Source organism: Larimichthys crocea, chromosome VII (assembly GCF_000972845.2).
Source record: "Larimichthys crocea isolate SSNF chromosome VII, L_crocea_2.0, whole genome shotgun sequence".
NCBI lineage: Eukaryota > Metazoa > Chordata > Actinopteri > Sciaenidae > Larimichthys > Larimichthys crocea.
Genome location: NC_040017.1, coordinates 586,080 through 598,789, shown reverse-complemented (window position 1 = coordinate 598,789; position 12,710 = coordinate 586,080). Strand labels below are relative to the sequence as shown.

The 12,710-nt window shown below is 40.5% G+C and overlaps 1 protein-coding gene across 1 annotated transcript; it reads left to right on the top strand.

Moving 5' to 3' along the window:
- Positions 1–1,058: 1,058 nt before the first annotated feature.
- Positions 1,059–1,942, top strand: LOC104930667 (zona pellucida sperm-binding protein 3). Its single transcript, XM_010745524.3, has 2 exons — positions 1,059–1,617; positions 1,713–1,942. The coding sequence occupies exons 1-2, from the start codon at positions 1,120–1,122 to the stop codon at positions 1,833–1,835; spliced, it is 621 nt and encodes a 206-aa protein (XP_010743826.1). The 5' UTR covers positions 1,059–1,119; the 3' UTR covers positions 1,836–1,942.
- Positions 1,943–12,710: the final 10,768 nt, after the last annotated feature.

The following is a 12,710-nucleotide window of genomic DNA, read 5'->3' as shown; positions in this document are numbered from 1 at the left end:
CTAGACTGCTAGGGGACTTCCCATGATGCACTGAGCTATTCTCTCCTTCCATCTGTATACATTCATGTCCCATTTATACATGTTACTAACTGACCTTAGCTCTGGAGTTTTGCCATGTCTAGATTGAGGATTGTGGTTGCACGTGCGGCTGTGGTCCTGCTTGACATCTAATACAAATACTTTTACTGTTATCATTATACTGTAGCAACTATTAGTCATATCTCCTTATTATTCTCCTTATTATCCATCATATCTCATTATTTTTGCTGCTGTGCATCTGTCTCTCTCTCTCTTCCCACTCCCTCTTTTGGCCGTCCACCATGAGCTGGACTCTGCTCAAGGTTTCTGCCTCTTAAAAGAAGTTTTTCCTTGACACCATCTCATGGTGGGAATCGTTGAGTCTCTGTAAATATTATAAAGAGCACAGTAAAGACCTGCTCTATATGGAAAGTGTCATGATATAACTTCTGTTATGATTTGGTGCTATATAAATAAAATTGAAATTGTAGGAAAAAGTAAAGTTTTAAGCTTTAAAAACTTGATGCTTAAAATGGACTATCTATGAATTGGAAATGTATAAATGTCAATTAAAATATTTAATATTTAAATCTAACTGTCAATAATTAAGAAAATGATTGAGAGTAAGACAGATTAAGTAACAGTAATAGTAACCCTGTAATTATAGCTATCAGATAAATACAATATTTACCTCTGAAATGTAGTTGACAAAATTACAAATACTTGAGTTGAATAAATACTTGATTGATCAGACATTTAAATTCACTGCATAAAGCTTTGTAATATTTGAATGAATATATTTGAATGAATATCAGTCAAACAATAAGACATGTGCTTGTACAAACCCTCCAGATTGTTCCAAAAAACCTTTTTGAAAGTGCAGAAAGTGTGTGGAGCACTTATGGATTAATACTGGATGGCTGAGCTTCATCCAGCTAGTGTGCAGGTCATAGACTGACCAATTAGTGAGGGGTGTGCAGCTGTGAGATCTGCACATGTGGGAAGGGATCCGGCTAATTAAGCAGAGGGAGGAGTCCCCTCTTTTGTCTGATTCATGGTCATGCTTAAGAACGCTGCATAGAAGGTTGCTTGTTTGCAACAATGGGGTCGAGGCAGCTTATTGTGTTTGGTTTTGTGCTCGCATGTGTCAGCCTTAGTGATGCTCGGTTCCTTGGTTGGAAAAAGCCAACCTACTGGGGGATCGAGGCGCAGAAGCCTGCAGAGGTGGAAGCCGAGCCAGCAGCAGGACCTGAGAGGCAGTACTCCATGAAGTCTGCTCACCAAGGTAGCATGGTCCAGGCAAAGCAGATCCATCCAGAAGTTGAACCACTGTCCTGGAGTTTTCCAAAAGATCCAGTAGATCCAGTGAAAAAGCCTCCAGGCAAGTTTGAACCATGGCAGCCGGTGACAACCAACCGTGTTGCTGTGAGATGTGGGGAAAGTAGGATCCAGGTGGAAGTGAGGCAGGACCTGCTGGGCCTCAAGCTGATAAAGCCAGAGGAAATCACACTTGGTGGTTGTTCAGCCACTGAGATCGACAACTTGTCTCATGTCCTGATCTTTGAATATGAGCTGCACGGCTGTGGCAGCAAACTTGTGGTATGAGGTGTTTATTCACATAATGCACTGATGTCACACTTTTAGTCAAGTAATGTCAAATTGATTTCTTTATTTTTTAAATGTCTTTTCCTCAGATGACAGAGAATTCCTTCATTTATGCCTTCACACTGCTCTACAACCCCAAAGTATCCAGTAGGAGTCCCATCATAAGGAGCCAGAGTGCTGTCATTGGAGTAGAGTGCCACTACCCAAGGTGAATTGAAATTTGGATCAGCCTGCAAAGACCTACTTTGATTTACTGTGGAAGGGTGAAGAAACAAACAGCTTTGTGCAATAGTGAACAATAAAAGTTTTGACATCTCAACAAGTTTTGCTTCCACTTGACCACAAAGACACAGCTTAATACAAGACTGAACTTCCTAATCTGGTCAGTTTATTCACTGTAACGCAGAGCAACAATGGAAAGGTTTGTCTTATGTGGCTCACTACTGGATGTGCCATGCAGGTTTTTACTAGGTTACAAAGTTCCTGAGCCTTTCTTCAAAATGTTGTTTCCATTAACAAAGTCTCTGCCAGCATCAGAAACGTTAAGTGAACCCATGCAGCACCCGATTGTGTCCCTACCACATACTAATTCTAAAGGTATATGTTCACACTGGAAGGCCAGGTTGAATTCATAGTAAATGCAGCTCATTTTTCAGTGTACTATTGATTCACACTATTCTCCCACAATGCATCGTTTTTATACACTACCTGCTAAAACGGTATATGGTGAATATTACGTATTATGCAGTCTAGATTGTGTAGTAATGATTTAGACACAGCTACAGTCTTGGCTATAGACGTTTAGTTATTCTGTAGCTTGACAGGAAGTTATGATTTGGAGGAAATTCCTATAAGTATATATTGAACACTGAAGTGCATAGACTGGATGTGCAAGTTGGAGGCATAAACTCTTACCTCCAAAATCCAGTTTTTATTTTAGGGATTTCTGTAGTCTGTCATGAGCATAAACAGATGCCAGCTAGCTATACTGACTAGAGAAGAGCACAGCCTCCCCTTACAATAAACCAAGGGCAGAAATGCTTAAAAAACCTTGCATACATACACGCACAGATGTCAGATTAACCAAACCATTTTAGTTCTCATTTAAGTTTAAACTCTCCAAACTAGGAAACCTTTCCAACATGACCATGGTTAGCTAAGCTAACTGCTTGTAGCCCCTCAAAACCATTTGTTCACTTTGATTCGGTTTTCTCCCCATTTGTGATTTTAAAAAATAAAATCTAATAAACCCATAACAAGTAAATAAAAACATGACATTGATAAGCTTCCTCATTATGTGGTAGTGTACAGTCTTGTTGCAAAACCTTTAAAATGAGCAAAGATATTTTGAAACTGCTTCTGAGGCATTAAAGAATAACTACAGTTGACATACTGTCCTTTATTTGACTAAAGTGTGTACAGTTATCTAAAAGTCAGCACTGGTCTGCACAGATGCTGGTGTAGCAGCAGTCCTCTCTATCATGTCTGGATGCCCTACAAAGGTACCAAGGTGGCTGAGGAGCAGCTGCACTCCTCTCTGCAGGCCATGACTGGTGGTTTATAGGAACACACTATAGCTGGAATGGAATATAGCTGGTACACCTTCAGTAAGTACACACTTTGAGACGTCATCAACATGGTGGACAGCTGTGTTGCTACCATGAGGCCAGACACCACCTCCAGACCAAGACGTGCTTTCAGAAAGAACTGTGATTGAATACAGACATGTGTGTCTGGGTGATTGACTCAGTCCAGGTTCACAGGTTTGTTTGGAGCCTAATGAGCTCCAGTTTCAGGTGGAGGCCCTCGGGTGTAATCTGCTGAAGATGGTAGGATGGTAGGACACTTTTGCATTTATTGAGATTATTGAAGACTGGGTCATCTAGGCTCTTGCATGTTGCAAATGTTGTAAAAAGGATGTTTATGATATGTCAAAATATGTAAAAGAGGAAATGATTGCATGTTGCAAAACTGGTGCAACATCCTGGTTGGCAGAGACAGGCCAGTGTGGTCATATCGGTGGTCATGTGCACAGTGAGAACTTTCATAGACATACATATACAACATACATATACAATATAAAAACACTATTAGAAAACTGGAGAAACCTACATGCTTACAGCATCATTTATGGAATAAACATCTTGTGACTAACACTATTTGATGCCTACTGCCTTCAGAACATATATCACATCTAAATGTACGACTTAAAAAACGTATTCTCCAGTACATTGTTAACATGTCAGTGGTCTCTAACTTGTGTTGGCATGCTGCACTTTAGAGGCTGAAGGGCACCCTATGCTAATGTTTGCATTAAATTGGATCCTGCTCTATTTCTTTTCACACCTTGCTACATTTAAAATGCTAATGTTGGCTACAGACATCTTTATAAAAGTCAAACCGGTCAGCATTGTGTGAGGATCTACTAGCAGCTACAGCATTAGCTACAGACGTGGTTTCACTAATAGGGACCATGCCAATATATATTTAAGTTTAGACGGGTTTATTGCAAGTAATGGAAAAGGATGAGGGTCGAGGGGAGGAGAAAACAGGGTCGTTGATGGATGGAGGTTGACCGGTATCAGGAAGACTGGATGGAACCTGGGAGTTGAGACACTGGATGGGGAATCGTCTCTCTGTAGCTCTAGGTCTTAAAGATAAAGAGTTTTTTTTTTTTTAAACCTAGTTATAAAACTCTAGGTGTGTGTGACGACCAAGCGCCAACCTCCGTGTCTGTGAAGTGAAGCCAACGCAGAAGTGCCAAAAAACTGCAGTTCCTTGTCAACCTCCATACATGCCCATGTTAAAATGTCCAACTTTACAGCAGAAATAAACATTTTTACAGCCCTTTACCATTACCTGACAACTATACTGAGGGTGAATTTTTATAGAACTCACCTGTTCAAATTATATTAAGGCTTAGAGTTATGCAGACTTAACAGTGGGGATGCTCTGATTGACAGGTGAGTGTCCTTACAGATGGCTTGTCTTTTAGGTCTCGACCTTGCCCTGTGTGTTGTCCCTGCTCTCTGACAATGCTCTCTCCTAATGTGTTTCACCTGTGCCTGATTGTGTCTGAGTGTCCCCTCCCCTTTTCCCTCTGTATTTAGTCTCTGTGCTCCCTTTGTTCGTCGCCAGTTCGTCTTGTCTTGTGCCGCGATCAAGTTTCTGACTACGATTTTTGCCTGATGATTTTGTACTTTTGCCTGAACATTTATTGTACCACCAAATATTTGTCTAGTAAACTTTTTGCTTTTTGAACCTCTACCACCGTCTCAGAGTCTGCATCTCGAATCCTTCTGTGTGCCCTGTGTTATGGCTTTTTTGAGCACCCAGGCGTCATCTCGATTTGCTCACTTTTAGATTAGCCAGGAGGCGGAGGAGGCAGGACAGTAAAGATAGTGGTGGTCACAGAGACAGATTTTGAGCTTCAAAATGGCTCTTCAGAAACCTACTGGTGACTTCACATATACACTGTCCATTCTTTTTACTGTCAGTGATCTACTAGCAGGTACAACATGAGAGGTACAACAGATGATGACATCACATAGATATTTTGCCCATAGCTGCTTTAAACATCTGAAGTCTGTAAGCAGCCTCAGTATGCTGAGTTTAAACAGTAACCTCTTTTCTCTCTCTCACTGATGCTTGTCTAGACATGATGACTATCTGCAGTCAGTCCTGGCTTCAGACCTGAGTGGAAATCCTCCTCCCTCCTGAGGACAGTAAACACTAAGATCCAGCAGGAATGAATGATAACAATAGTTTTTTTTTGTTCTAAGTGGGCCATCCCTCCTCATGCCTTCCAGGAACATTCCCCCGCTCTTTGTCCGATTTATCAGTGTACTGAGTTCAGACCTTATCAAACATCTCATGACTTTTGAAAGTCTCATTCATGCTGAAGGCCTGTGTTGTTGATACAACATGTCACAACAACGTTTATTTTTACTCTGTTTGCCTTGTGTGTGAATGCTTCCTGGAAACATTACACTGTAAATCATCCAGCAGCTGTTTTGTTTCATGTTGGTGCCGCTCAGAAAATCACTTTTGCCTCAGTGACAATATTGGAATGCTTTGCTGTCATTTGACTCTGGTTTTGGAGCTTCACTCCTTCCAGTGACCTCACAGTTACATTCACTCATCAGCACTTTCCCTCCGGCGGTTCACCATGTGCTTTAGTTTTCCACTTAAAATGGATATATTGATTTTAAACACAGACGGGTTAGATTCTCATTTTATGATAACATAAGCATGTAGAGCAACATCTGTTGGGTGTGTGTATGTGTACTGTCTCTTTCATCTCACCCATGGGGCTCGGCCCTCCTCCTCCTCACTGCTGTTGACAGCAGCACATGTGGCCCAAGACTTCCTCTTATAGTTCTGGTGTCTGGAACATTTTTCTGTATGCGCACATTTCACAGCGAAGGCTGGCAGATGTATCTTAAACATTATGCACCTCTTTACTGTTGTTACTGATTCGTTTTATCCGAGCCACCCTGCCAACTATAGCCTTTCTATGGAATATTTGCATGCTCTCTCTCTCATGCTCTCTCACTGCTACTGCAGTGACTCAATGTCCACAGGTGCGAATGTGAGTGTGTCTATGTGTCAGCCCTGTGATGAACTAGTAACCAGCATGGGAGCAGCTCCAGCCCTGAGCGACCCTGATGATGATGAGCAATTATGAAAAATGGATGATGATATTTGGCTTTGAACCTTATTTGTCTATATAAAAAAATTTTGAGACTTGAACCTTGACCTTAGATGGGCAAATTTCTATTTAACACTAATTGAGACAATAAAACAATGTATTTGCTCAAACAATAAAAGACAGACAATCAGTCAAGTGCTAGATGCAGATGCCAAACAACCAAGGATGTTAAAAATGGGCGATAAAATCAATATTAAAAAAACAAAAATTCAAAAACAGGATTCCAAAAATCAGGCACATCACCACAACAAAGGCCATCACTGATATAAAACACTAAAGTCACAACAAAAGCAAGAGAGTTAAAGAAGGTGAAACAGCTGAAATGGCACCATGCATGCAGTAACGGGGAAACCCTATGGCTCAACCCCTGTCTGCTACAGACCGGCAGTATAAAACGGTGTTAAAATAGGGTGGATTTTAAAAAAAAGACAAGAATAAAAACACTAGCATCATGCCTTCATGTTGGCACCCCATCTCTAAAAAAAGAAAACTGGTTAGCCCATAAAATGACTCTCTTGTAAGAGGCTGAGAACCTTGTTGAGAACACTGTTGTCTGTTTAGACTCATTGCTTATTTCTTCACAGAAGCATAATCCCTGTTTTAGGTCCAATAGGCTGCATGCAAGATCCTTAAACTTCTACATGTGTTGACAAAGAACTGAGCATTAGGCCGCCATTTTGCCAATCCTGATCTTTTAAGTATTTTCAGGCAAGGGCAGACATCATTCTGCATTTCCAACAGTAACAGCTCTTAGACATACCACACAGACAGCAGATTTACATGGACGAAGCTTTGCTCATGCCTGGTTACACATGGTTGCCATGTTGAAGGAATAGTTCAGCATTTTATTTTATTTATTTCCAAAAGCGAGGTGAGCAGATCGACATCAGTATCATGTCTGTGTGTTCGGTATGAGCTAGTGTGTGCTATGCTTAGCTTAGCTTTGAGACTGGAAATGGGGAAACAGCTGGGCTCTCTCTGAACACCTACCAACACCTTTGAAGCTCACTAATTAACATGCGGCACATGTAGACAAACCTGAAATGAATATGGAGGTATGACAGCAGACATGTGTTAGTGTCTGTGAGCAACCTCGACTAAAACCTATTCTCACCAGCTGAGTTTGTCAGCCTGCTGTCACCACACGGGCACATGGATAAACTTCTATTTGTCATTTTTACATTTCTATTTATGTGCAGATGAAATAAACATGATAGAACATACTGAGCTTCAGCGCTGTTAGTACGTGCCATGACTACATCCACAATCCATAATACTCATAAAGACAGCATTTAAGCATTTTCCCAAAATATTCTTCTTCCTGATGGACAGCAAAGTAAACAGCTGAGAATTGTAGCTGCTGTTAGATAATGTTAGCTCAATTTGTTAGCAGGGCTGCCTGGACTGTGGGCTCAGAGCACCACAGGACTGCTTGTGTTTCTGTAAGCAAAAGGTTTTCAGGCGTGTCTTAGCAGCTTATATAGACAAACCTAATAGAAAAGAGACAAAAGAGGACGATGATGGGGGGAGACTGAGCGAGCAAGAAGCCACCAGACAAGAGTAAATCTGGGACTGACTTTCAGTGGTTGGTGAGAGCTTGGTGAAATAAAAGGCTGAAAGACAGACGCCCAGCTGGGCTGACTGCTGTTGGTCTAGTCAGTAATATTAGCTGCTGCTGTGTCTGCTGTTGTTGATAGATGTTGGGCTGTTAGCAAAATCGTTGACTCACTAGTTTTTGATCATAAGTAATGTAATCAGAACAAATGCACAGCTTGCACAGCTCTATATATTGATCACAGTGGAATTACACTCTGAAACTATCACATAAAATATCAATTTCTACATCATGTTGCTTTAATCAGCAAATACTATGCAGCTGTTTTATGTCCTGTGTGCCAACTGAGGCATTTGTTACACTGAATTACTTTTGTCATGGTCATGAGCTTATCCCAACATGCACTGACTAGAAGTCAGGCAGACAGTTTCTATAGGTCAACAGTCTATCACATTTCTATCGAACACATAGATACTTATGGGCAATCTGACTTGCATGTGGAATTCTGGGTGAACCTGCAAGTTGAGATTGAAACTACATGCAGAAAGGACTGGGAATCAAACCCACACCTCACTGCCGGTGCTGTGAAGTAACCAGGCTAATCACTGACACGCACACACACAGTTGCCAGCGGAACAGTTTGCAATAATCCTCATGGATTAGTGTTCTGGACAGGATGCTGCTATCTAACACAAACACCTTGACTCTGATGTCACTGTGACCTGTGATTTAAATGTGACTTCAGCAGCAGCAGCTGGTTCATGAAACAAGTCCTTGTGATGTGATTAGCAAATGATTTATTGGAAGGTGATGCTATCATTAGAGTACCAGACATCTGGTGTTATTTGAACAACACTGCCATGTTCTGTGCTCTCTGCGGAGATCGGGTCAGATGTTGAAATGATTCACAATGAAGAATCACTTTCAACTGAGTGATCTCTAAAGACATGGGACATAAACAGTGTGCAATGTGTTCTATAGAACTGTTCCTTTTAATAGGACATGAGGAACGTCATAAGCATCAAAGTAAAGGTTATTTTCTGACAAACCATCTGTCTGTGCTATACAGTGCAGGTGAATGCAACTTTGTTGTGCTCAAAACATTAAAAAGTGACATTTGAAAAACTCGACAGGAAGAACTGGGACATCGCTTCTGGAAAGAAACATTATTGTGTTTTTCAAATGTCATTTTTTGACACTTTGAGCAACACAAACAAAAATGTCATTCATCACCATTGTGCTGAGGCAGCAGTATACATCTCAACAGTGGGTGTTTTGCAATCTGAGCATATAAAACCAAAAGCCTCTTCACGGTTAGATACAGTTAGAGGGTTGTTAGATGTTCCTTTAATTAAACAGTACTCTCAATTTTCATATTTTCAAAATGGCTGCCCATACGAGGAGACAACGTACAAAGTACAATTCTCTATGATACATGATTATCTGTCAATAAAACGATGGAGCCAGACCTGTAATGATGCTCAAACAGCCACTGGGTACAAGTTGAATCATTTGCACGTGTGTATCTGTGTGTAGGGTGATTTATGTTCTGATAGCTTGTCAGGTTCTCATATTAAAAATGTACTGTGTGTTTAGGACAAGCTTTTCAGCCTGGAATATTGATCGGTTTGGAAGTTCACCATTGTTTACCATCTGTCAAGGCCGTAAGCCATTATAAGCTATGTAAACGAATGGTGCCTCTGTTCGTCATCTGTACTCATTAGTGCATCGATCTGCTGAGATTAAGGTTGTTGGGCAAACAGCGTAACATCCATGATTTCCTGGGGCAGGAATTTCCCATGTCTCCATTAGCTCTGCTGTCAGATGGTATAATTGTCAATACATCTGTCGTTTTGTACTTACAATAGTCATGAGTAAGAAGAACACAGCTGGCTCCATGTTCTTTAGCAATACAATCAGGGTTAGTAAAGAGGTACCTACACTGAGCCTGGGTGTGTTTTTTATATGCAGACCTTTGTTGGCTCATATGGATATATGGCCTTAGAAACACAGAGACAAAACAATTTCCTGTCAAGATCCATGTAGAAACTGTCCTGTAGCTTTCATTCAGAATCTCACGGTCTTCATCAGCACAAAGAGTTTGCTAGGTCCAGTGTCAATGAACTTTGAACCTCTGCTTATAAGCAGAACAGCTGCCACCTTGTGGTGAGACTGTTTGCTTGACTTGGTTGTTCAACTTGTCATTTTACCTTACATCCAGCACGTCTGATGCAACATATATTTAATTCTGGTAACCAGGCAAAGCAGGCAACTGCCCCAGATACCAAGCACTGCCTGGGCTCCAAGCTTAATGTGCAGCGCGCTGGCTGTGGGAATCTACCACAGCTTTACTTTGTGTATAGTTATAATTAGCAAATGTTAACAGGCTAAATTCATATGTGGGCATGTTAGCATATTAAATATACTGTTAGCTGTGGTAAGTGCAGCCTCACAGAGCTGATGGAGTTAAATTATTTCCCATTTGTCTGTTTTTTTGGGGGGTTTTTTTGCGATCCGGAGTCTGCACAGGGTGTTTTGTTTTGAACAAGATTCTCTATGGCGTTTCTGTCTGACTTGCCGTCAGTTTGATCTACTCTGCGCTGTTTGATGCAGCATCCATCAAAAATAGACCAGCTGTGTGTTCTCCACAGAGCAGAGTGCTGAGACGCTTCTGAAACCCGCTGCAGTGCTTCTGTTGTCTAGAACAGGCATGATCAGCACGGCCTGAACGCATCGCAGCCATGCAATTAGTCCAGTGTTCTACTCTTGTTTTGACCCTCAGTTATTTCAGGTGTATGTTTAATCCAGATCACAGTAAACCTTGAACTATTTAGTATTTCAGCACAGAAACTGCCAACATTGCTTACAGAGTGCAGGAAACAGAGGCTTAACAGGGGCCCTGCGGACCTCTTTTGCCCTAGGGCCAATGAGCAGGTCAGTCTGTCTCTGTTTATAATGTAAAGGATATTTCAGAATTCTACAGTTGCTAAGCTGTGTCTGGCAATTTTGTTATGTTACCAACAACTTTTTTGTAATATAGCAGCTTATCCATGTTGTGTTAAAGCATGTATATATTTAAGAGTTTTCCTTCCTGCATATATTTTGGGGAAGAGGTCTTTCCCACAAATGGACAAACAGGTAAATGTGATTCTTCATTAAAACAACAATCTTTAAAGCATGACTGGTCTTACACTGGCTGTTTACTGAGAGGAGCAACTGTACACTGTAAACCCGGATAAGTTGGTTGTACCGTACTTAAACCATTTGTGTCAAGTGATTGCCTCAGATGGTTTAAGTTATTGACAGTAGAGAAAATTAATTTGTTTAAGTATAGTCAACTTAAATATACATTAGTCAGAATTGCACATTTTTAAGTTACATACACTTAAATGGTTTAAGTAATCACAATAGAAAAGTATAGTGGAGTCTACTTAAAAGTACAATAATACAAGTACTAAAATAAACTTAATATGAGTCAAGTCAAATACACTTAAAATTCTAGTTTTATTAAAAATATGAATATATTACATTTTAAAATATATTTGGAATAAGAAAACTCCAATAAATTATTCTTTTGTCAATCACCACACAATGCAGTACATTTTTTTATTTATTTTATTTGGACAACAAAGCAACAAATATGTATTATGAATCCGCAAGATCATTCTTCAGCGTTTGAACCTTGGGAGGTAGCTTACTTCGACACAATTTTAGCATTACCTGCTGAATGAAGGCAAATGTGTTTTTTAAGCATTTAGGGTACTCCAGGTAGAGTGCCTAGGTAAAGCCAAACAAGAGGCACATTGCCTGAGGTAGGTTGGTGAGTGCTTCCATTAGAGGGCTGCCCTCAGGATGATCCCCACTCTTGAGGGGTTTAGTTGTGGCGATGCTGGGCTTGCAGCGCTGGTGTCCTCATAGCAGAGGATTCTCACAGGAATGTCCACAGAGTCTCCCTCATTAGGATTTTATAGTGCGAGAAACAAGACAAAGGAGGATATTCAGGTTATTCAAGAAATTCACATGACAAACAGCGCAACTTTTTGTGAGAGTCTACAGTTTGCGGTTGATCCACACCACACAGCGGGATAAATGGCTATGGAGTGCATTGAGAGACTTGAATGTACATATACATTCCTGATGCAAGCAGGGAAAGGGCTCAGCTCTTGCATAAGTCCCATGTTTTAGCCAATAATGTTTAAAAAGCTGTGCTCTTTTCTCACAGATGGCAGTACTTGCATTTCCAAGGCATTTTAATATGGCTTTAAACAAAAATAGTAGGGCAAATGAGGCTAATGTTAAAAGTGGGCAGTGAATTTTTTTCATAACTACATCGAATAATTTGAATTTTATACTACTGTTGCAAAACTGTATGGAGAAAACACACAAGTAGCGAGAGCTACTCAAAAATTACAGTTGTCACAATTGCAATCTAGAAATGTCCCAGCAGTTTCTAATACTTGAATAGAAAAAACAACTCACCTCATTCAGGCAGAAATGGTATCCTCCTTCTGGCAGGCACTTGCACAATGCAGTTGTTTGCACAACCTGGACACTTGCACAATGTCACTACCTCAACATGGTGTTATACTGTTGTTGTTCTTCTATTTATTGTATATACTTGTTTTTTTAATTTAAATGTGCCTTTACTTTTTATATTTTATATTCTATATTTGATATCGGGCTGCTCTGGGACCAGGGGAAACCAATTTTGTTTCATCCCATGTTTTTACATGTGCTGTAATGACAATAAAACTGTCCTTTAAAAGCATCCAAACTTGCTAAAAACAGAAAAATGCAGGCATGTATTGTCCAAGGGGCATG

What these genes read in the sequence shown, in the direction of transcription:
- LOC104930667 (XM_010745524.3), top strand. Translation starts at nt 1,120, where the DNA reads ATGGGGTCGAGGCAGCTTATTGTGTTTGGTTTTGTGCTCGCATGTGTC. An exon ending in GCTGTGGCAGCAAACTTGTG is followed by an intron (nt 1,618 to 1,712) that starts GTATGAGGTGTT and finishes TCTTTTCCTCAG; the next exon opens with ATGACAGAGAATTCCTTCAT.